Source organism: Otolemur garnettii, unplaced genomic scaffold (genome assembly GCF_000181295.1).
Source record: "Otolemur garnettii isolate 467f Iridium unplaced genomic scaffold, OtoGar3 scaffold00072, whole genome shotgun sequence".
Classification (NCBI taxonomy): Eukaryota; Metazoa; Chordata; class Mammalia; order Primates; family Galagidae; genus Otolemur; species Otolemur garnettii.
The window spans coordinates 7,763,965-7,790,508 of record NW_003852467.1 but is presented as its reverse complement, the minus strand read 5'-3'; the positions used below and the strand labels follow the sequence as shown (position 1 = coordinate 7,790,508).

Here is a 26,544-nt window from a genome sequence, read left to right as displayed (position 1 = left end):
GGGTAAAGGTTAGAATACATATGATTTTGAGTCAGAAAGCATTGTTGAATTTTATATGGCATCTGGCACTGGATTTTCAATCCAACAACTTTCAAATTAGGGATTTGCTTCTGGTGGTAAATAAATACCTAACCCATTACTGCACTGATGTAGACTCTGGAGAAAGAGAAAAATTGGATCTCAATCAGGTGTCCTATTGATTTGAGGATGGTGCTGCAGATGCTCACAAGGGCCTTTCTACCAGGATAATGTGCTTGGGAACAACTTCTTTCTTAACTGGGAGATATTACCTTAAATACTATAAATTCGTCCCGATGACACAAGGAGATAGAAACTGACTGAGGTCATAGCACCAATTCCTGAAGTTCATTTCAGGTTAATATGGTTACTTCATATATTACTCTAGGCAAAAATCTATCCCCTTGTTGATAGCAGTGTGAATCTTCAGATAATTTATTTGGAGTATATGCCCTCTAAGTATCAGGTCCATTTATCATGGTCCTGGGGTGAGGGAAAAGGGGGCAAAGTTTAGTTTTTATGGTGCTCTGGTCAATTACCTGGCAGCCGACTGCATTGCTTAATGTCACTGAGACCTCTGCATGCCTACCCTGTTCTTGGATAGTATCTCTTAAATGGTTTTCTGATATATCTAATAGTATATACTGGCAAATCTTTAATGTGTTATCACTGCACCAGCATCTCCTCAGAACTTGCTATAAATGCAAATTCTCAGTACCTACTCTAGACCTACTGAAGGAAAAACTCTGAAGGTAGTGCTCACCAATCTGTATTTTTTTATTAAGTCATTCGTACATAGTTCATAAATACATTTATGCCATTATAGGATTCAATGTGTTGATTATTTGTACAAATTGGAATGCTTACATCCTACTAAGCAACATAGCCTTCACCACTTTTACCCAATTACAGGATTAACGTGGAATACTATGCAGCATTAAAAAAAATGAAGACTTTACCTCTTTTATGTTTACATGGATGGAGCTGGAAAATATTCTTCTTAGTAAAGTATCTCAGAAATGGAAAAAAAAAATATCCAATGTACTCAGTACTACTGTGAAACCAATTTACAGTCACTCACATATGCATGTGAAAAATGAACACAAGCAATCTGTATTTCAACAAGTTCTTCAAATGATTGTCATTTATGCTCAAGTCTTCAAACCACTTTCCTAGAGGCCTTTACACAGACTTTAAGGTCTTCCCTTAAATCACAGGGGGTCTTGCTAAACTCTAACCACACAGCTCCTAGTAATTCTTTGAGGAATCTAAGTAGCATGGAGTTTACATCTCCAAAGTTATCATTCCTGAGAAATGATCTGGGTCTTGAGAAAATTCCAGGAACTAACTATAGGCTGTGAGCCTCATGATGCCAAATGGAAGGCCATTCATTTATGTAATCAACAGATATATTTGAGCATCTGCTAAGCCCTAGTCACAAATCGGAGGCAAGGATCTTGTAGTCTAAAGGAGAAGTCAAGATACATGCACATTGATACAATTAATGAGAAAAAATAACTACCAACTCAGGAAAGTCAAGGTCAACTTCAAGGAGAACAAATGACGGATTTAGCTTCTGGTTATTTCAATACTGAGGATCCATAGGTATTTTTTGAGCCACCATAAAGCATGATTTGTGGTGAGATTTGGAAAGGTAAATTCGGTGACTATTCTCAAGAATGAGAAGGAAATGGAAAGGGAAGATCAGGTAAAATATAATTATAGTAGCTGAGAAATGAGTACAGCTTGAACTAGTCCAAAAATAGAATCCAACAGATTTATACTAATGAAAGGCTATGAGATTATTTGTAAAGAAAAAGGGTAAGTGGAACATGCATCTGAAGTGTATGCACTAAAGAAGTGAGGTGGTTGTGTTATTAAAATTGAAATTAAAAATGAAGAACAGAGCTTGGGGTGGGAAGCTTCCTATGCCTTAAGCATGTTAAGAGTGAGGTAGATGTTGAACATCCAAATTAAGGGCCCAGATTACAGGCAGAAGTAGGAGATGATTCATACATAGTTCAGGAGAAAGAATAGGATCAGACATCTACATACATCTACACCTTCCTCTAAGGAGGAATCTACACTAAAGTGATAGTTGATGCTATGAGAGGAAAGGACATTTTAAGAGAAAGTAGACTGAAAGAAAAATTAAGTGGGCCACAGAAAATCTTGATAGTGTTTGCAAGTTGGAAGAAAGGTGGTTCATGGAAGAGGTAGAATAATCAGCAGCAGACAATGTCATATAAGCAAGGGTGATAGCCATCTGGAATTTACCAGTATGGGTGGTCCAGGCGTTTGTATCTCTGCTATCATAATACCTGATTGCTTTGTCCTTATTGGTGTACATATTGATCTGGTTTTAAGATATTTTTAAGCCTAGAGAAAATGAGGGGCAAATCATGAGGATCTAGTTATTGCAAAACCCCATTTTAGGGGAGCTTCAACAATTTATAGTACTTTGAGGCAAACTGGAAGAGAACAGATTGCCAGAAAGAAAACAGCATATGTGCAAAATAACACTGTAATGCAGAAGCTGGTTCAAGGAACCCTCCCTTTGATCTGTGACTCCTTTACTACTCTTAGTAATATATTTCTGCCCTATAAATGGAATATTGACTTGTCTGCATCTCCTGCTAGACTGGAAAGTGCTGACTAGTGTTGGAAAGGAAGTTTAATATCTCTTAGAAAATACATGTGAATTGCTAATGGATGAGCATTTTAATTAAATATTAACTGATATTACAGACTCGCTTTATTATGTGCTATTTTCTATGCTTTCTTACTCAAGTAAAGTGTTTCCATTAACAAATGGTACCATTATAGACTATCTGTTGGCCTATGGGCATAGCCTTATTATATAGCTAACACAATTATTATTTGGGGAGAAAATTAGATTTTATTTGTAATAAAATCTCCTAGTTGAAGAATAAAGGAAATACTAAAATATGACACATTTAGGATGATAAATACTTCTAAAACTTTTTTTTCTAAAAGCTGCTTTTTAAAACCGTTTTCTGGTGGCGCCTATGGCTCAAAAGGGTAGGGTGCCGGCCTCATATGCTGGAGGTGGCAGGTTCAAACCCAGCCCAAGCCAAAAAAACAGCAAAAAAAAAAAGAAAGAAAAGATCATAAAACCGTTTTCTATAGCTACAGGGCTTTTTTCCACAAAGATCCAATAGTGGAACTGTTTGTTTCTTACATACTTATGCTAACATTTGGTGCAGTAAACAATTTTCTGAGTTTTCCCTGAAAAGTTATCATAAAATAATTTCTATATGGCTCAAAATCAACAGACTACTAGAATTAACACACATATGAAGCTGTCAGACGCTTTGGTGTTCCTGGAGTCAAAAAAAGTATCCCAAAGCCACAGAATGCACTACTTGAGAATATCCCTCTTTGATGTTTTATAGCTCAAAGGTTTTAAATTCTATGTCTAATGCAGAGTTCATTTTATTCAGAAATTGATGAGCGTTTCAATTCAATCTTGATCTAATAATCATCAGGAAGCGCGATATACAGCAAAGGATAGTGACATGCATAGACTCAGCATGTTGACAGTATTTAGAATTAGAGTGAACTATGAATCTTGCTACTTTATTCTAAAAAGGAAATTAACAAAAAGAGAGACTATCCAGAGAATAAATGATTTCTTATTCTTAGAAACAAGTAATTTAAAATGCTATGTTAAAAAATATTACGATAAAGAGAACACATCACAGTAATCCTCAAATATTCGAAGAGTTCCCATGTCAAAAGGGGAAAGAGTAAAGAGAGAGATTATACTTTAGTAGGAAGATAAATTCTTTTATTTATATTGTACCTTTTGATCCTTATGGACAAACTCAGGCTGCAAATCCAAGGAGTATTTCTCAGTAAAAAATTTACTATCCCAAGTTTGGTTTTATTTTCTCCTTAACAGAAAATCAGCACAGTACACAGAATCTAAAAATCATTCCCCTACTGTCAAGCGAGACATAGTTTTTTCTCTTTTCTTTTTTCCAGCAGGGTAAAATGGAGAAAGGCAGGAGCAGATAGATATAAGATCCCTGTAAGGGCATACTACTATCCAAATATGTGCTTTTTATTAGCAGTCACGGTTCTCTAAGATCTGTACATCAAAAGTAGTGGAAGCCAGCATTTTATTATTCTTTTCATTGATTTTTTTTTTTTACTATTTTCACAACAATAACGAATAAATCAGAATGTGACCCTTAATACCTCCAGTCTAATTCCATAGTATTTGGCATTAGAGAACGCCTTATGAAAAATAATGAGGGTTTCTTTTCTTTTTGGTTTCCTACACCTGGGGCATTTAGAGATGTTCATGAAAAAAGCATGATTATTTGCATGTTCTATTGTTTTCTTTGTAGTGATGCCATCTTTACTTTGTAATTTTTTGACAGACAATAAAGATTACGATGCATACTTATCATACACCAAAGTGGATCCTGACCAGTGGAATCAAGAGACTGGGGAAGAAGAACGTTTTGCCCTTGAAATCCTACCTGATATGCTTGAAAAGCATTATGGATATAAGTTGTTTATACCAGATAGAGATTTAATTCCAACAGGAAGTAAGTTAATGTTTTCATTTGAGAGTGTGGGTATTTGAGTGGTTGTGTTGTCATTACTTCCACATAAAATTTTAATTTGAGGTTCTTTACTTCAGTATTCAAGTGTGTTAGTTTCCCAAGGAAGAAATATTTCTGTGTATTCGTATGAAATGTAATTTTTAATAGCTCAGAGAAAGTATTTCCTTCCATCATTTCATAAATTATCTCGATGTATGAGCCTTGACATTTAAAGACCAAATGAGAGATTTGTCTATAGGAAAGCTATTTCCAACTTATTAAGGGAAGTAAGGCCCAAATTCTATTCAAAGTGATCATCGGCTGTATTCATCTTCTCAAGGTGTTACTCAGTAAACAGCAATTTTCATATACTGTCTGAAAGAGAATCTCTTGGGGCTTTCTGGACCAAATATTCCATTTGTTCACTCTGATGCCCTTTTCTCTTTTGTAGCATACATCGAAGATGTGGCAAGATGTGTAGATCAAAGCAAGCGGCTGATCATTGTCATGACCCCAAATTACGTAGTTAGGAGGGGCTGGAGCATCTTTGAGCTGGAGACCAGGCTTCGAAACATGCTAGTGACTGGAGAAATTAAAGTGATACTAATCGAATGCAGTGAACTCCGAGGAATTATGAACTACCAGGAGGTGGAGGCCCTCAAGCACACCATCAAGCTGCTGACGGTTATTAAATGGCATGGACCAAAATGCAACAAGTTGAACTCTAAGTTCTGGAAACGTTTACAGTACGAAATGCCTTTTAAGAGGATAGAACCCATTACACATGAGCAGGCTTTAGACGTCAGTGAGCAGGGGCCTTTTGGGGAGCTGCAGACTGTCTCGGCCATTTCCATGGCCGCGGCCACCTCCACAGCTCTAGCTACTGCCCATCCAGATCTCCGTTCTACCTTTCACAACACGTACCATTCACAAATGCGCCAGAAACACTACTACCGAAGCTACGAGTACGACGTACCTCCTACTGGCACCCTGCCTCTTACCTCCATAGGAAATCAGCATACCTACTGTAACATCCCTATGACACTCATCAACGGGCAGCGGCCACAGACAAAATCGAGCAGGGAGCAGAATCCAGACGAAGCCCACACAAACAGTGCCATCCTGCCGCTGTTGCCAAGGGAGACCAGTATATCCAGTGTAATTTGGTGACAGAAAAGCAAGGGACATCCCGTCCCTGGGAGCTTGAGTGGAATCTGCAGTCCAGTGCCTGGAACTAAATCCTCGACTGCTGCTGTTAAAAAACATGCATTACAATCTCTAGAACACGAGGAAAAACAGGGTCTTGTACATATGTTTTTTGGAATTTCTTTGTAGCATCAGTGTCTTCCTAGTTTACCATGTCTCTTACCATTACATTTTTGACTTTGTTTTATATGTCATTGGAATTTGTAAATTTACATTTTTTTTAAAGAAGAAACTGATGTGTAGATAGAAAACTCTTTTTTGCTTCATTAGTTTAGTTTTAGAATGGGTTTTTATTTCCTTTTTTTTTAAAGTTTACTTTGCTTTTAACATTTCCTTGGGGTGCTTGGACAAATCTATCCAATGGGACAAGGAGCACCGGATCCTCTCTCGGGTTCTGCCTAGGATCAACTGGGCCACTTGGCCTACAGAGAGCAGTGCAGTGAAGGCCAGCATTGCTATTTGGGGAAGAAAAAAAAACCTGAGAACACTTGTGCATTGGAGGGCCCTCCAGTCAGAGCCCTGAATCTCTTCCTTGTCCCATCTCATTCCCCACCTCTACCTTTCTAATGGCGGCATGATATGTAAACTCTGCGGACGGGTGGGGGTGGGTCTAACTGTCTTAACATTTAATTCACTACTCTTCAGAATACACTCTAGACCCAAAGGTGTGCTAGTCACTTGACAGTGACCACTACAGAGTGCTAAGAAGAGAAGATCAAGGGCATGAAAATGGGGAGAGTGTTGTTTCCGTTTTTTAAATGAGTTCACGTACCCTTATATATATATAAATATAAATATAAATATATGTAAAGACAGCAAAACAAAACAAAACAAAAAAAACAAAAAAAAACAAAAAACAAATACAAAAAAAAAAAACAAAAAACAAAAAAATCAAGCCCTATATTTGATCACTTCCTGGAAAGGCATGAATGTGTTTGTGGATGTTTTTCTTTAATATTCTACTTCCTCTTTTCCCTCTATAATTTTTCTGCAAATGAGATTATGTACAAATGCCAGGCAAGTTAACTCAAAAGGGTGAATCAACGCAAGTCAAAATGAAATTTACATTGAAGGCTTCCAAACCAAAGGGAAGGACAGGATGTGTCATCAAATATGTTTTGTCACCTTGTATTATATAAAATGTTATTTTCTAAAAAGTCAGAGAAAATCTATGAAACTTCTTGTGGAGTCCCCTTGTATTTAAATGTTAACTCGCTTGCATTTGGGTTTCAATGCTACATTCAAAATTAAGTGGTTTCAGTTTGTGAACATAAGTAACACTTATTACTATCAAGGCGTTTAAATAAGAACTCAGGAGGTCAAACGTAAGAATACCAACCAAGAACAGTATTTTTAAAGCAAACATTATTTACACAAAATAGTTTTAAAAATATATCAGAAAGTGTTTAAAATAATTTTACTGTATAAAGAGTGTACTTTATTTTAACTATATAATATTATCTTTCAGAAAACAGAAAGCTGATGCTCCCAGGAAATTCATCCCTTACCATTTAGTTTTATGTTTGAAATCAGTGACATAAGCAGCTAATTGATATTCATGTTAAGGATGATTCAAAATCTATCACAAAGGAATCTTCTTCAGAGGGCAGAGTTATTTAAAGAAAATATTACCTATGTAGCTTTTAGTTTAAAAAACTCAATGTGATAAAAACACTGATAATAGAACTTATACATTAATTTAGTGACTCATTGTAGAAACTTCCATCCCAGTTATCATCTGTGGGCTTGTGTAGTGACTACTGTATGTTTGGTTTATTCTTACCACCATTTAATGAGAAAACACTTCTACAGATTTGGTCACAATACTAAGGTGTACGGTGGCCACAACAAAAAAAAAGAAACGTAAAAACTGCTGTAGAGTTCACTGGGGGGAGTAAGATTGAATTGCAAATGTATGGGAGATGAGTATAAGCATTTCGTAACAATGCAAAGGTCTCAGTATCTGTGTGACAAAGTACAGGAGCCTTGGGATATATATTGATTTTTAGTCACTCAAAAATGTTTATTTCCCTGATACCTCACATGGATCTTTCTGTACAATCTGTTCTTTGCTCCCTTGCTCCTCTTGGATCTGTGTCACATTTTCCACAAACCAGAGTTGAAGCTGCAAGGACATGTAAAACTTTAAGGACAGCTTTGCACATTGAGTTATTTTCAGAATTGGAAAGGCCGTTGTTCACTTTGTACCATGGACACCTGTCAGTGACTGGTGGCAGTGAACCTCATTGGACTGGATTCCAAATTTCCCAGTGCTCAGAAAGCAGTAAACATGGCAATGGCCTGGTTTATTTCTTTGCTTTTTTTTTTTATTAAAAAAATTTAAGTGCACAACGGAAGTGTGGAATAAATGTAGAGAAAATTATCAGACCACAATCATATTTTAGGCATCATAGGTGTTAATTTAGCAGCATTGGGAGTCCATTTTTTGTTCTATTTTTAGTGTAGATTTAAGCACTTTGAATAGCATGATTCAGGGATTGATGGGTAATATTTGATATTCTCACAACTTAAGAAACCTTTTTTTCCTCTAATGCTTTGTCATATTTTTGAAAAATGAAAGAAATACAGAAGAAGCTATCTGTGGCATTAGAAACATTCCTCCCAAGTATTCCTCTGTCAGCTCCGTGTGAGAACAAATGAAGGGGACTGTCACGTGTTCACATGCTCTGTGTTTAACAAAAGCTCTGTGAGAACTCACAATAAAAAGAGAAAAAAATGTTATTTCCCATAGTGCTTAGGTTTCATCCTTCTCTTTTCTCAGTGGGGGGTGTGGGGAATAAGAACATTCTAGTTGTAAAAACACAGTTGCAAGTGTGATTCTATTAGCCAAGCTGGAAGAGAGAATGGACTTCCAGACTTGGACACGTTTGGTGTCTGGTTTTGCCTGCTTTTCATCAATCACCGCTTTTGCTCTGAATGACACATGGATTCAAAATTCCATCTGGTTCTTTATGTAACCTCTACTTGCTGCTTATGAGCATCCTACCCTTTATTCTGGTGCTCATTCCTTGATTATTTAATTTGTACTCCATTCCTTAGGTCTCCTTTGGGCAGAGAAGACATCTGTATCTCATATGACCAGCTGATTTAAGTTTAGATAAATTCTATGAAAAAAATCCAAGATGTGATAAGTTGAGACCTGAACCTACTATATTTCTGTAGCTGAACACCTGATTGTTCGAACAGTAACCACTTTGTGATTATTACTTTCTTTATACTATATGTATTTGAACCATATCAACTTAATCTTAAGAATATAGATGTTAGTTTCTTCCATATTTTATTATTATCTAGAATTTTATAACAATGACAAATATTAACTGAGAGCCAACCCCAAAATTGTAAGTAAGTTTTGTTTATCCTAGAATAGTCATTAATTTTTCAGATATCATTCGTGTAAATTGAGATTACCATTTCTAGGAAAACATTGATTCATATATTTGTGAATTATTTTCAGATTCTGAAATGATAACCTAGTTCTCCTTTTTCTAAGGAGTATTTTGTATCTTGTGCTTACTTCTTTTTTTTGTTGTTGTTGTTTTTTTGGCTGGGGCTGGGTTTGAACCCACCACCTCTAGTATATGGGGCCAGCGCCCTACTCCTTTGAGCCACAGGCGCCGCCCACTTCTTTTCATTAGCTTAAGTTGATATTATTAGTCCCAGAAAAAAGCTTACTGAAAATGAAGGAATAACTTCAGCATTGTACAAGTGAAATGACAGAATGAATCTAAGAGAATACACAGACATGGAAGAAGAATATCTCTACCGCGTCTTGGCCATTAATTTCATTATTGATATAGTTCATTCATAGAAGTGAAATATTGTTAAATAGGTTAGAAATACCACCTACAGATGCATATTCCCTATTGCTGAAGAATTTTTCTATCAATATACATAGATATTACAATGAGATGATATGATGATGCTGCAGCTGGGTTCCCTAAAAGGAGAAGCTTGTCAATGGAAGCAGAGGCTATTCCTTGCCTTATCATGACCCTTCCCCATTTGATTCTGAAAAAAAGAAAATAACTAGTGGTCAAATTTTGATTATCCTTTAATAATAGACCTTAACCTTGGGTTCAAGGATACCTTTGATCTATAAAAAGGATTAAAGAAAATGATGAAGCCCTCAAAATTCCAGACAAATTTTTCAGTACGTATACATGTAAAACTGTGTCCATCTGGGTGTGACTTTCAAGACACCCATCACCTAAAATGTGATCAATGTTTAGATTAAGAAAATATTCTCAGAAACTGATATGTAGATAAATCTACATGTCTTTCAGGCATTGTTGTGTCTACCATACCTTACCTTTATTGGTGAAAATTTAGGGGGTGATTATTGTTCTTATAAAGGCAATTTCTCTCCCCAAATGGCCTGACTTTTCTTCAGTACATACTGAAGAAAAACTTGGTATGGTGACAAATCATTCATACCCAGATAAGTAAGAATTGGCTATTACTATTGTGATAAATTACTCATTTCTTCACACTTTTAAAAATAGTTTCAGGGTAATGTAAAATCATGTAATTTAGCAATGATGCCTTATTTTATTAGACTTCTTTATAATTTGTGTTTAATCATATTTGCTACAACAAATTAAGAATTCACTCAGTACAGCCAGTACAGGAAGAGAAGAAACATCCATTTCACATGTTTTTCCAGTAAAATAAATGCAAAGATTTAGAATCAGTCAGAAATGTGATTCCCAGCAATTAAATACTTTGTCAGTTTCATGACTTACGATATGATTTTGGAGCAATATGAAGAATCCTGAAAATGAACCAAAGTGAGGTGGTGGTTAGTTAGTTTTACTTTTTACTCATGATTGGTAGCAAGGTGAAAGTTTGTGCCATGTTAATAAATTGAGATATGGTCACAAAGAGGAGTAAGATCTGACTAAATTTGAGTAAAGTAAGAGAAGGCTGATGGATGATACGGTGATGGTGATGATGATGATGATGATGATTTAATTCTAATCCTAATCTTATGTGCCTTTTCACCATCAAATTTCTATCACATCTATAGGAAATGCCCAGACTAAAAGAAAAGGAACTCAGCTCCAATCATCCATTAAGTATCATTTCTTCCTTCTAGGCTCAGAACAGAAAACATCTCTCCACTTAGACACATAAGATACATATATGGTAGAACTGCTGTAAGTTGACCACCAAGGGACTGTAACCAACTGGTTATATACAGAAGTGGTCAAAATAAGGAACTAGACCTACTGTACCAATACATACATGTGGTGCATGTCTACTCTGTGAAAACTAGGTCACCTTAAGGACATGGTCAGTGTACGAAGGTGGTCAATATAGGGAGGTGGTCAGCTAGGGAGGTTCTACTGTATGTGTGTGTGTGTATATATATATATGTATATATGTAAATGCATATATATATAAAGTCCTCCTGCTCATTAGAAAATTTTCTTCTAAATAGCCTCTGGGTCCACTGACAAACTTATGTTTCTGGATTCTTCATTAAAGTAAGGTACTGTTGTTTTTCTACCATTCTCTACCTTCATCGATACATCCCCCATGGTCCATAAGTGTGAAAAGTATTCTCTTTGTAACAAAGGCAATCACTCGAAAAATATCATTACACTGTGTTCCCTCCACTACTAAATGAATAGAATCCAAAAAACTGCATATGAACTTGAGAGTATTACATGTAATATTGATGTCGTGTAAATTTTAATCTTCATTATCCAGATTATGTTGTTTCAAAGGGCATGCTGTGTCATTTAAACAAAAAACAAGATTTAATGTGAAATGACATTATTACATAGTGCATGAATATGTGGCAAAGTAATTTGGATCTATCTTTACTAGTCCATGAAAGATTAAATTTGGGAGATTGGATGTGAGTGTTTTAGGTTAATTCTCAACTGAAGTGAAGACATCTTATTGTTAGGATACATGGGCAGTTGTCCTTATTCCTTGCAGTATATGATCCTGTTAACTAGACTCTTAGTGTATTCTTTCCACCAAAGTAGTGGAGGTATGTTCTTGTAATCTGCTAATGAATTGCAAAAACTTTCACATTTTCAGAGTTTGTGGGAACCCAACTAGGAAAGTGGATTTACTCATTTTCCTCTGCTGGTGTTCAAGTTGTACTTTAAACTCAGACACTCTCAGATCTGTTCAACAGTCAGTAAAAAGTGCATTTCTACATAGTGTTTCCCTTTAGTTTTGCCTATCCTCTTTTGATTTTGTAAAATCTAGAATGTATGTAACTCATGCGTAGGTGATGGAGGCGCTCCTTTTTTTTTTCTTAGAATACTTAACAATTATATATTTGGTTTTGCTTTGACTAGCAATAGGAAAATAGACAAATACAAGTGTAAAAATGAGAAATTTTAAACTCGAATTATAATTTGTGTTTTATAGTCGTTTCATAAGTCTGTTGCTCTCTATGAGTATGCTCTCTATATATCCTGTACAAATAAATTTATATGTTACATAGAAATTCAAGAAATTAAATTATTTATTAAGCTACAAATGTTTCTTCTGGTTTCTACCTGATCATAGATGAAAATAAATGAAATAATGTGTTGTTGGAACATATGTAAGTACGTTTGTTAATTTGATAACTCTTGTTATACTTTTTCCTGCCTTCTTTGTTGATGTCTGTATAAGCTTATAATCCTTAGGCCTAATTCCTATTGTGACTGTGAAGTAAGAGACTTAGGAAATGCCTAGTTGGCATAAAACAAAACAAAACAAAACAAAAAAAACAAAAGAGGACCCTTCTTTAAAGATCAAACCATTTACAACCCCTCCTTTTTGCTTCACTACTGGATTATAGAGATGTTTGAATCACCAACTCAATCACTTGAAAGTCATTATCACGTTAATCATCTTTTCAAGGTTAAATTCCATATTTTTTCTTTATTTCATAAAATTCTTTGAGAAACAGAAATGAAAGAAATGATAACATGTGAGTCCTTCTTTGCTGTTTCTTATTTCTTGTTCTCCAGGTATTTTATTCGTTTCTTTTTAAGGTACTACTCACATAACGACCTTACTTAAAATAACATCCCCTCAGGTAATATTTTAAAGTGACCAAGATCTTTAATCATCTTGTTTTTCTACTCTATTTGCATCTACTTGTAGTGCACCACAGTCATTCCTAAAGGGAAATGGTTTTGGCCTTACTTTTCATTTTAAGTTTAAGGTAAATAGCTTTTTTTATCTATCGATTTGAAAGTCAGGTAATGGTGGTAAATCTTTTCATCACAGGCGTAACAAGGGAAGAACCATAGGCCTCTTAGAACAGGCTATGGGGCTATGAGAATGGACTATATGAGAAGAATCCATTATCTTAGGAGAACATACTTTTAAGAAGCACTTATCAAAGATGAAGCAAAGATAACGCATTATGAAATTTTAGGTAATAGTTTCAAAAAGCCCCATAAGGTTATTTTAGGCTGGATTGCCAAGTAATTAACATATTTAAAATTTCATAAAGTCATTTCTACCTCAGTAGGGTTTTTAAATGTGAGAAAATAACCTCTATTGACAAAGTAAAACCTTATAGGTATCATGACTCAGTGCATAATTTCTATGGTATATTTTAAATTATGAATCATATAGGAAATGACCAATTATTCTAAGTATCTGAAGAGAACTCTATAGTTAAAGAAAGTCTGGGGTTATTTGTGCACCTCAGACACACATAAATTCTTAGAAATTTTCAGTTACACTCTTCGACAGGTGGTGACAAGACTGATATTCATGAGACATCTTATCTCTAGAAGATTCCTAATTAATATCAGATCTACATTTACTGGCAAAGTAAAAACAGAGAATGAGGCAGATTGTTGGAGAATTATGAGAGTGGTGACTCAATCACATACCACTGTGGGATTTTTAGCATTTAGGTATGGCCTGTCAGAGTAATTCAAACAATTTCTTGAGGAAGCTTGCATTTTCAATCATTGCTTAATGCCCAGTGACACAGATGTAAGGTAGTGTAGGTAATGAAGAATCTAGGTATGTGTATGTGCATGTGTGGTTTTGTGTGTTTGTGTGCATGGGTGAGTTAAGTTTCTGGAAGATAGAGAACATTTCAATTTGATCAACAGTTTAGCTAATGGACGGCCCAAATTAGGAACTTTTATCCCCAGTGCTATGTTAATTATTTTTTGATGGTACACAGAGAGAGGTTTTTATTCTAGTCATGTATTCTATTTAAATTTGTCAAGATTTAAAAAAAAAATTGAAGTAGAACAGCAAACTCGAGACTTTATGGATATCATTTATAAGTTCTGCTTATATAGTAAATAATATATACATATGATTTAAATTAAGACATAGGTAAATAATAGTCTAGAAAAGGTGGCAAAAGTCATCAAGATTGTGAAAGACTGGTTTGTGAAAAATCTTCTAAGGTAGTCAATTGTCTGACCTCTGGCAAAATATACACTAATAAAAGGTGAAACACCTCAAAAAACAGGTAGCAGAAGAACACATCACAAGCCAGCATAAACAATGACCAGAACTGTAAGATTATGAAAACCAATAACTGGTTTACATTAAGCAATAGTTCTCCTAGTCTTGGCAACGAAGAACTGTTTAGATAATTATGAACTTGAAAGGAAAATGCAAATCTTTTTTAACAAAGAATCGTTTCTCAGCATACTTTTCCTAAATGCAATGGGAAATAGATTACTCACTATTTTAATGTATGAATAAGAATAATGACTTTGGCATGCTTGATACTGGGATGTAAAGATTGGTGATGGGTGAAATAAGCCTTTCACAGCCTCCTTCTAAGGGACCTACTGATAATAATTAAAAAATCCTGCATTCACTTAAAATCACCTGGGAAGGTTTAACACATTGATTGCCAGACACACATAATAGAAAGTTTTTCTTTGGAGTGTGGTATTTTATTATGAAAATAGAATAAAAACTTCAAATACAAAATGATTCTAAAATATACATCCATTAAAAAGTAACATAAAAACTTTAAAATTAGTAATGTGAAAAGTAATGTGAAACTTGAAAAATAGCTCATAACTCACATGGCAGTGAATGTGTTTAAAAAATCCAAAAGTCCCAGAAATTCCAATGTAATTAACTGGTTTGGGGTTCGTTCCCAGTGTTAGCATTGTCTTGGAGTAAATTTTCCTGGTGATTGATTCTATAGGACAGCAAGAGGGAGCTAAACAGGTGGGACTCAAATCAGAAGAATTGCCTGGAAAGCTTGTTAAAAATGGAAATTCAGATTGAACCCCAATAGAATTGGAGGCACAAAATCTATGTCCTTAACAAGCTTTTCATATGATTCTAATGTGGAGTTTGAGAAACAGGGGCGGGGTTTGTTGTTTCTGTTATTAAAACTGTTGTCGCTCTGTGAAATACAAAATTTAAGATTACAGCTGATAAATGCCACTGTACAATGACTCTTTTTAAATAATTCCTCTCAACTGTTTACAAAAAAACGGAACTGTAGACAATTATGCTTTACTTGAAAATAATTCAAAAAGGGGGAGAAATGAAGGAATTAGTTAGGAAAGCTGAGTCCAGCTTTGTCATGGAATGCATGGCTTCACAAAAGCAATCACACCACTTAGCAGAAAAAAATAAAATATTAAAAATTATGTTAATTAACACCACATCCTCTTTCTAAGAAAATACAGGTCTATTGTTACTGCTGTTTTTCTTTTTTTAAGGAAGAAAAACAACACAATTGGATAGATGGCAAAATCATTGCTTGTGAAAATAAGTATATAAATATCAAATTAGTTAAATTAGTTGGACTTAACTAGCAATTATTTTTCCTCAACAATTAATTCATCAAAAAATGAACTCTAATAAATAATTTTCCAAAGTCTCGTTAGCATAAGAATCACTTGTAGCATTTGTTAAAATCATGGCCTGGCTTGCACTTGAAAACAATTGAACCCCACAAAATTTTTACAACGCTATAATTTTGTAATTGAATGGTATCAAGTACAAGACTATATTCATGTAGTCCCAATAAATATACTTAATTCTACGTGAAATTATCAGTTCAATGCATCATCTTGCATTATTTCTGCAAAATGACAACCTTCACAGCAGTGACAAGCCAGTTGATTATTTTATCCCTCAATCACTTATTTTGACAATACAGTGCCAGCCACATTTATTTATTTCACTGGGCTAATTTTGACCTTTATACTCTTCGTTTTGCCAGAAATGACTATGGTGTTGAGGTTGCTCATTTCGGTTTCTTAAGAAGGATGTACTGTTTGATATAAGATTCTCATGAATCAATCACATCACTGGTCCAAAGTAAATATTTCAAAGACATGGTTCTTGTTAGTTAAAAAATATACTTATACATCCTTCATAAAGTAGCCACATCAGAAAGTTTCTGGAGAGTTGATGCCACATTTCTATATATTCCACTCATACCCTAGTGACTTCCACAGTCACTGTACCAGCTGGGGCTTTATAACACTAGAACATTAAAAAAAAATAGTCAACAGTAATTTATTAGGTTATATTGAGCTTTTGATATTTCTACACTAAACTCAAAGAGACAATATACTAATTAAGCTTGGTTTATTTTCAGAATGTATACTGGACAAGAATAGTTGTCAATTATGACAAGGATAAGCATTTAGTGTGCTAAACTCAGGTGCTTGTATGCGTGCATATGTAATACATACGCACACATACAAGCACACAAAATTAAAAGCACACTATCAACACGTTTAAATAAGCTTATCTGAAATTAAAAACACACTATCAATACATTTAATAAACTTATTCAGTAGATGCCCAACATTAAATAAACACTTTTTGAGTGCCCAAGGTAATATACTCCATCAGGAAATTGCCCAGTGAATCATTTTTGCCCAGACTAAAAATAAATACCTAGGTTGCTGTTCAACTAACTTTTCTTTAAAGGCATGCATTTTATCTTAAAAGAGAGAGTCAGCTCATTCTTACTTTTCCCATAAAAACTCTTTGATTGTCTCCATTTCCTATTCTTTCCATTACATGGTAGCTCTGAATTATTTATTTATAAAGAATGGGGAGGTATTGCACTCAGCAACTATCATAAGAAAAGCCTGTGAAAGCACCGAAGTTATTACCATGGATTTCCGATCTTTTAGTCAATTTTACTTTTCCAGGGCTGTGAAATGACTTATTTTTTCAGATTCCATTTAAATTATGTCCTCAGCAAATAACATGTCCTCAGCAAAGCCTAACTTCCGAAATATAGTTACTGATAAGATTTTTGTTTTTAGTTTTCTCTTTACAGAATCCGTGTCATCACTGAAGTGAAATACAAACAAAATAGAATTAAGTAAAATTACAACTGACGATCTTATGAGTACTGCACCTCAAGTATACTGCACCACGAGGTGACCTTGTATTCATAATCATCTTCAAAAACGGGCATCTGAATAACTTGCTGTGTATCTTCATGAGAAAACTGGACGTGGGGTGAGAAATCACAGGAAGGGGATAGCAGAGATTTCTGCGGGTGCAATGTTGGAGACGTGTACACTCATTTTGATATCGTTAAGGATTTGACCTATGGCTTATCGATAAGACTACATAGCTGACTGGAGCAAGTATAACACCCACTTAGCATTTGTGCTTTCATGTTTAAGAGGGAAGGAGGTCAGTCACTAAATATGAATGCTGCATATGTTAGCAATAGAGATAGTGGTTTTGTAATTTTGATTGCACTTGCCTTCATTTTTTTTTCCAAAAAGAAATTCTATATATATATATATAATATGTATATTATATATATATACACGCACACACACATAAACCAATATACATGAGGATGGTTGAAGAACATTGTTTAGGAATAGGCAAGTTCTGCACTGATTATGCTTTTTTACGTAATTTAATGAATAAAGGCAAAGGATATTTGCCAGATCCATGTAAAGAGTATATGAGCACATAACAGCAGTTTGTATAAGCACAAGGTGTCCTATGTTTAGATTAAAAGTTAACAATGATAACTTCTGGTGTGACTGCTTTAAATTTCAAAAAGTTGGATGTTTAAAGAGAAATTTATTACTTGCATAAGAATATTTTTGTATCATACTGGGAACGGTTTAAAAAATGAACATGCTTTATGGAGTGCAACTTTCCGAGAATAAACAGGGTATGTGTGTAGTTTGTAAAATGTTTTCTTTCACGATTATTCTTTCACTGGTTACATGCAAGGATATGATGACTTGAAATACCTTTTTGTGTGAACTGAACAATACCACCCACAATAACAAAAATAAAGCAATGTGAATAAGTTGCGTATGCAAACTTCTTTTAATCAACACTAGTAGACCCTAAAAACAAACAAAAAAAAATCTATTGTTGTAAATATCATACTGGAAATTATCAATGTGGTTTACCATTTGACGCATAAATCCATTACATATCACATAACACATGTCCCTTACAAGAAAAATATTTTTAAAATGTTGTCTTTGGGGGAATTTTTATTCTTCATTCTTCAGTCTAAAACTATATGGACTTTTGAATATTAACAAAAGTAAGACAAGTTAATAATGGCACCCCAAATTGTTATTAAATATTTATGACACCAAAACTAATATAAAAAAATAGTTCTTGAATTTATAAGCAGGTCGATGTGTTGTATGTGTACCTCTTAGTGAATATTCATTCTGTATATATTTATCTCCCACATAAATATATATGTATTTACATATTTAAATATATACCTCCCGTGTGTGTACATAGATATCTCCTACAAGATGTAACTGTACTTAGTTTAAGACCAGCTTTGAAATCCACAAATGTAATTGTGAGTTGGTTTGGGGATCAAGTAGTATCTACAAGGCTACAAATATCCCTTGAAGGTTAAAAGAAGAGACTAGATCATTTAAGAAGAAAATAATCCCAGGTAAGATAGGGGGATTTTCATATGTGCTTTTAAAAGTATCATCCAGTAAGTGGTTTTCAGGAGGTTCTATAAATCCCGAATTTAGAAAAAAAATATATAGAAACCAAAAAATAGCACTCTTTGCTAGGAACATGACTTGTGAGAAGAAAACTCAAAAAAGAATGGCGTCTTTTGGATATGACGCATTGTATCAGCAGCACAATGGGGTGTGAAAAAGCAATGGACTGATAGAGATTTTTCTTTAAAGTTTGTAAAATATTTCTTCCAAGAGGCCAACAACATTAAAATGAAAACCTAATTTCTGGTGTACACAGATGTCTCTATACCCATGGTAAGTATTACTGCTTTTTAATGATGCACAGTTATTCTATATTTTGAACATCTGTGTAAAAGTTTGTGGTTATTACTGTATTAAGTCGTGCCCAGAGGAAACGCCAAAATCAAGAGTGGGTGATACAGTAGCTCTAAAATACTATAGGCATTTATTTGGAAAAACAAAAGAACATTTAGATCAATAAACAACAATGGAAAATTAACACATAGACATTGACCCTTATGTGTTGCTTTTTCACCCACCTCCAATTGTCCTAAGATCACTGAATCAAATATATTGACACTCCCTAACCCTAATTGTTGGCCTTATGATTCTTTTCAGGATTTCACAAAACGAACAATATACAAGAGTTTCCAATCTCTTTTTTTTCTCTCTGCTGCACATGGGAAGAAGAAGAGTTGTCTTGAGCCTCACATTAAATACACAAACACTAACAATAGTCAATTAGCTGAAAAGGTCCATGCGTACTTTTCTCAATACCCAAACACCACAAATAAGCAATAATGTCCTCGCAAAATCAGCATGCCACCTTCAGGCAGCAAGTTGGAGACCCCCGATAGAGTCCCCTTTCTGTCTCATCTCTGTAATCTCTGTCTTAAAAAATAAAGGAAGACACGCTCATGTGTGCACACATGCACAGAGTGGGTGGTTTTCTTCTTCCTCCAATGTTCTGAGCTTCCTTGTTCCAGTGCAGGTGGGTTGCCACATAGATACAGGGCCAGGTCTGTATTGTGCTTACAGAATAAAATCCTTCTCTGATGGTGTCAATGGATGTAAGGAGTCAACCCAGGAGAGGACCACCTAGGTAGCACTTGGGTGGACCTCCAAGGTTAAGGGTCTGAAATTCTGATCTTGAGTTCTGTAAGTCTGGATCTGTTAACAGGCCTAGGAATGATCATTCTTACTTGCACAGACTCATGCTAACCACGTGCTTAAGACACTGTCTTCAAAACAAAAGAGAATTATTATTTGTGGTCAGAAGACCCGAAATTTTTTTTGCTACCTTGTAAGAAAGCCAAATGAAAATCAGATGTTTGTTTTGGGAAATGTGAACCCATAATGAGGGACTTAATAGGAAGTATTTAATGTCAATTTTCATGACACAACTATCTCCACCACTGAGAAATAGCTACCGTTCTAAGTCTCTGTACTGAGCATTTTCTTCCTTAGACAGAGCTGGAAAGAAGGAATGAATTGTGATGATTGGCATTTTCTTATTCTGGATTCACCAGATGTCCCTTACCTTCTTAATAAACAGTACAGCTTTAAATAGAACAATATAGTCATGCCTTGTTCTCCCTGCCTGGAATATGGGTGTTAACAAACTCCTCAGCCAAAAAAAAATTTTTTTTAAAAAACCTCCTCAACCATCTATTAGTAATCCCTGAATTTCACATCTGTAAAAACAGCAGACAGTAATACCTTTCACAAGGGTAAATTGTAAAACTCCCTTCCTTCCTTGCTTCATTAACGCCAAGCATTGTTCTTGGTGCTGGGGACATACTAGAGAATTAAATAGACGATATTGCTGACCCATGTGTCTTACTGTCTAGTAAAGGAAAAGACAAAAGGCAAGTTCCCTAATTAATAAGAAAATTTTGGACAGTGATACAGGCAATAACAGTATAAAATAAGAGAGTGTGACAGGAAGTGACTACCTGGAAAGGTTAATTTGCATAAAGTGACAATGAAAGGCTACTTAGAAGAGGTGAAATTATAGCTGAACTTATTACAGAATCAAGAGAAGAGGACAGCCAGGGAAAGATCTGGCATTAACAGCTGTTCAGTTCAAGGAACTGGCCAATACTAAGACCTTGAGGCAGGAATGAGATGGGTATGTTTGAGGAAGAAAAGGAAGGCCACCATTGCTAGGTCATTATGAATGCAAGTTAAAAGTAATATAGAGGACATAGTATATAGTAGATTCCAAATAAAGGATAACTAATATTATTGAAAGCATGTTACCTTTTCTTTCCTAAATGTGTTTGAGTTGTAGTTTATCATTGATATCCAGGAAGGCCTTTCATAGGTTGCAATTAAAAGCATTTATTCTGAGGCTCAGCGCCCGTGCTCAATGTTTAGGGAGCCAGCCATATACACCGGGGCTTGGCAGGTTTGAACCCAGCCCAGGCCTGCTAAAAACAACAATGACAACTACAACAATAACAACAACAACAAAATAGCCAGGCACTATAGTGGGCACCTGTAGTCCCAGCTACTTAGGAGGCTGAGGGAAGAGAATCACTTGAGCCCAAGAGTTGGAGGTTGCTGTGAACTGTGATGGCATAGCACTCTACTGAGGGTGACAAAGTGAGACTCTGTCTCAAAATAAATAAATAAAAATAAAAGCATTTGTTCTCATCTCTCTAAGTATTTCACCTAATCAGCTAAAAGAAGAGCCAAACCAAAACAAAACATACACTAAGTGTATGGACTTACTATGCTACGTCAGAGCCATGGGCTAGTCAGGGTCTATAAATGGTTCTTGAAGGGAGGAGCAATATAAGGTTGAAGATAGACATGTAATGGGTAATGGGTAATCTTTGAACCAATACGATAGTCTCTCACGTCTCCAAGATGTGCAAGGGAAGAGTTGGGACGGAAGACATGTGCAAGGAAGTCTGGGAGAAATGTACTGACTGAGTTCTCTTTTGCTCTATAACAAACCACCCCTAAAGTGTCTTAAACCAACAACCAGTTTATTATCACTCATGTGAATTGCCTGGGATCAACTTAGGGTCTCTCATGCCTTTATGGTCATAGTGGAGATAGGGATGGAGTCACGTGGAGGCTAAACTGGGATTCTGGGGTGGATGCTCCTGTCTCCCTTTCCATGTAGTTCAAAGCCTCTGCTTTCCACTTGGCCCCTCTCCACCTGGTTTCTCCAGCAAGCTGCTAGGCTTCTTACATGACAGCAGTAAAACAGAGAAGGGAATCAGGCCCTAAATTTTAAACTTTCACCACATTTCATTGGTTAAAATGAGTCAAGCTGGATTCACTGCAGGAGAGGGCCACCCAACCTCGTGAATTCCACAAGCGGTGGTTATTGGGAGCTATCTCTTGAGACTGGCTAGCACAGAGTCAATAAGAGGACTTATTAAGTCAATAAGAGGACAATAAGAGGATACATGGGGCCAAAGCCTCTGTGTAGAGCCCTCTGTGTACATTCCTCCTCATGGAATCACTGCATGATTCGTTTTTTGAGAGGCAGGAAATCTGCAACTGCCTTTATTTAGCATTGAAGTGCAACTGCCTAGTCTCAAATGTTCATTACTACCACTGTATTTTTTAAAAAATACAAAACACACAAGGAGGAAATTTTATCTTCTTTCCTCTCCCCCTTCCTAAGAGGCTTCTTTCTTACTTCAATCAAAACTTGCTTGCTGTGCATACAGGAGAACAGGGAGCCAGCTATTCGGGGGAGTCTTTGTTTTGTGCTTTAGTTTTACTGGCGATGAACTAACACTAAATATTCATCAGCAAGGACCCCAGGGATCATTATGAGGCACAAAGAGTTAAATTACTTCTTACCTGAAGTCCTCAGAACTGGGTACAAACCATAGATATAGTTGTCTAGCCAAGAGGTCATAATAACCTTCCAGAAAAAGAATGGAAAAGTTGAAGCTATGTTAAATTCTCATTAGCATTTCTTTGATCAAATGTATATTTTCCTCCTTTTCATAACTTTTTTTCAAATGCAAATATGTGCTTAAACATTAGCCACTGAGCTGCAACTGGGAGAGCATCCACAGAATGTTTAAATATGCAAATCAGCACCTCGGAGAGGAAAAGATGAACCTTCTCTACTTGGCTCTTTTGTACAGGCAGCAAGCAGTGGAAAGTACAATTAAATAGCGTCTCTCTGAACTCCTCAATCAAGAAGTATGTATTATCGGCTAAACTATAAGCGGTTGTGCTGCCAGAAGTCTTAGCAAAATGCCACGTGTGCCCCAGAGACATTCCAACTGGAATACAATTGCAGTTAAATTGAGATACCATTAAGGAAAGTGGCTCAAATCTGTGTTCATATAGATCAAATACAAAGTTTTGTTGGAAATTGGGCTCAATCCTTTCATTCTGTGGGTGATTTTTTAAAGCAAATATGGATTACTCATATTAAACAATGAAGGCAAACCGCCCATGGTACTTCATACGGAGGAAACTGCCCAATTTACAAAACAGTAATATTTACTAACGTATTGAGGTATTCTTGTCAAAGATATGAACACATGCAAATAAATCTACAGATACTAGTTAAATGATATACCAGTTGTTGGTGAGGTTGTGAGGAGATGAGGAAACGGATATGCTTATTAACTGTAAATTGGTACAATAATCTCTTTACAGTGAAAAGATAGTGTCAGCTCTCATCTACTTGAGACCTCTCTTTCTCCACATTTTAAAGTCTGTTTAACAATCTATAGTCCAGGGCAGCGCTGTGGCTCAAAGGAGTAAGGCGCCGGTCCCATATGTTGGAGGTAGCTGGTTCAAACCCAGCCCTGGCCAAAAAAAAAAAAAAAATCTATAGTCCACTAAACATTCCACTGAAAGCCTTATCCAGAATGTTTGGAACATCATAATACTGGAAGCATGCATTTCAACCTGGCATTCACACAGAGAACTTCCCTCCTTTCTTCTAATTCCCTTCTTCCTCTTTCCAATTATAATCTTTCTTCTCCTCACCCTCCTCCTCTCTTTTCTCCTTTTTTCTACATTTTTTCTTTTTTCTACATTTTTAGTGAAAACATGATATAGGGGAAATAATTCAGGCTCTGAGGTTAGAGAGACAGGTTTTAATCCTGGCTTCACAACTTGTTATAGACCTTCATCAAATTAGTTATAATTCATCTGAGCCTTGTTTTTTTGTCTATAAAACCAATATAAGAACACCTAACCTATAGTGCTGTATGAATATGAAATTTCTATATATTGACATGACAATCACAGGCACCTAGACAGATCATGCAGTGTTAGCTGCTACAACAATTTCAAAAATATCCGGTGGCCTAACTTATAAGAACATTATCATTACAGGTGTTATAGTCAGCCAACACATAGTCCTGGGTGTTGGGGTTTTTCCATTTATAGCTTCATCATTCTATCCCCTGGGCTTTACATAGGCTATGAGTTTGTAGAAGATCACCCCACTTGATTGCCACTTCCACTTATGCTCCATGAAGTGAAAACTAGTCTTTTGGTAACACTTGAAGTGAGGGGGCTGGAAAGGTGGAGACTAGGGTTGGACAATCCCTTTTGGAAACAACTCAATGTTATAGAAGTCCCAATTTATGACAGACAGTCATTCATCCAACACAGTCAGCCTCTCTGACATCACATTGCATATCCCTGCACAACCTTCTCCCCACAAGTAAACAATGCCCACCTGCCTCCATAGGTGGCAACCTGCATTCCACCCCATCTTGGCATTCACCTGAGTCTTAGATCAAAGGCTAGTGAATCAGCTTCTTGAGCAAGCATGGGAGTGGCTTAGATACCCATGGAATCAAATATAAATGCTATATAACATCCTCACCTCCAGGATACAAGAGTGGATATGGACAGGAAAACAATTTTTAAACATTACATTTGGAAAAGAGAAAACTAGGAAAGGCAGAAAGATTACTGATTTATAGAAATTCTAAAATCCTGGCAGGCAAGCTTTGTAAGGATTCCAGCCTTCCACCCTGGAAGTGAGTAAAGTGTGGATTGGATCCTGATTCTTTTTTCACACAGAACTCCATTATTCATTGTTTTTATACGTGTGATGTCTCCACCCCTTGGGGGAAAATCTTTCTTACTAATTGTCTTCAATAGACTCATGCAATACAGGCGCTGAACATGCCCTCTTGGAGGGCTGCACTCTTTTTGCTGCTGTTTTTATGTTTATGTGAATTAAAGGCTCTGACCCCCTATGTGGGTTGTTGGTCTCTATAGCAATGCAATCCCTTCAACTACTTTATTGGCTTTTGATTGATTAGCTCTCCATCAGTACCATTTGCTTGTAATCATATTCAAAGTTATTTTCCAGACAGAAGTCTTATTCTTGATCTCTCTTTGCTGCCTTATCCTTCTGCCATTCTCTCAGTTATGACTACATCAAGATTATCTGAAAGAAAAGGCTTGGAAGGAACAAAACATTCATAATCTAATCTTTGCCAAGTGAGTTCCTCCATTTTAATAAGACGTCCAAAAGGGCATTTGTTGCTCAAACATCATGAGTTTTATCTTTTCGTTTTTAGCCTCATAAGCAATTTACTTTCCCAATCATATAGGGATACAACTGTCTGGAGTCTTTGTATTCCTTGTTACCATATTTTGCAACATATCATGTGCTGCTGTGTATAATGCATACCCATATTTTTGACCGATTAAGGAAAGTGCCCCTCAAGAAAGAGGTTGGCTCTTAGCCGGGAGGGACACATCTGTAGAGAGCTAACACTCCCCCTGCAAGCATGCAGATCATACTACCCTCTCACAGCTGCCCTTTCTGTGAAGTTTGCCCCTTCCTTCTCCCAGAATCCCTTCCTTCCCCACCATGTCAAGAGCCATAGCCAAGGTGGCCACATGTAGGCCCGCTGGAGCTTTCGAGGCAGTTTGGCCCATGGGCAGCTAGGTAGGGTCTTGAAGCCTCCACTGGGGCTCCCAGTCCTCTCCCTGGGGCTGAGTATGCCTTGACAGCCCCACCACCATCCACCCCTCCCTCCCCTGATTGCCGTGCTTGGTGGAGGCTGCTCTAGCCTGCTCCCACCGAATCACAGATCCTCCCAGACTGGAACCCCATGCGCACATGCAGAGGGCGTAGGCAGGAGGGCACAGGCCCCAGAAGGCCTGCTGGGCTCCTCTGTTCCTGAGTCATACTACCAATGTGTAATGCACATCCTTAATTTTCACACAAAATTTAGGCCAAAAAGTGTACATCAGACTATAAGGCAAAATATGGTATTTTTGCTCTCATGCCACTTCTAGTATAAGCTCAATGTGTGTGTGTGCATGTGTAAAAATTGTTAAACACAGCAAGTTATAGCCAACACTCACTAACACACTTTCCTACCCATTTGCTTAGGGCCTGTGGCTCAGTAGGACCCTAATCTTCCACCTGACGCATCACAGGCAGCACTTTCGCGAAATGTTTTAACACTACACTAGGTGTGGCTCCAGCCTCAGAGAGTTCCTCACCACCTTCTGACTACTTGCTAAGGCAATGACACATACTTAGGCTGGCAGGACTTCAAGGAATTAATTTACCTATTTTAGAGTAATGTAGATCATGGTAAATGAGGTAACCAAAAAAAATCCCCAAATTTCATTGGCTTACCCCAATATAAGTTTCTCTCTCTCTCTCCCTGAATGATCTCATGCTAACATCCCTGATCATCCCACTTTTAAAGGGCCAAAACACCTTCCATCTTGTGGTTCCACTACCTCCTAAGGCCTTAGAGTTCTCTCTGCATTCAGCTAGCTAATAGAAGGAAGGGTTTTGTAGAACCTCCTGTTTCTTA

At 36.4% G+C, this 26,544-nt stretch overlaps 1 protein-coding gene across 2 annotated transcripts in view; it reads left to right on the top strand.

Moving 5' to 3' along the window:
- The window catches only part of IL1RAPL1 (interleukin 1 receptor accessory protein like 1), a 1,308,770-nt gene extending 1,302,138 nt beyond the window's left edge, over positions 1-6,632 (top strand). Inside the window, exons 10-11 of one of the 2 annotated variants that reach the window (XM_003793744.2) lie at positions 4,428-4,598; positions 5,047-6,632. In XM_003793744.2, coding sequence (XP_003793792.1) covers positions 4,428-4,598; positions 5,047-5,765 — 890 coding nt within the window. In that variant the 3' untranslated portion in view covers positions 5,766-6,632. The remainder of the gene's footprint in view (positions 1-4,427; positions 4,599-5,046) is intronic. The other variant, XM_012807604.1, reaches the window with a different exon arrangement.
- The last annotated feature ends 19,912 nt before the right edge of the window (positions 6,633-26,544 follow it).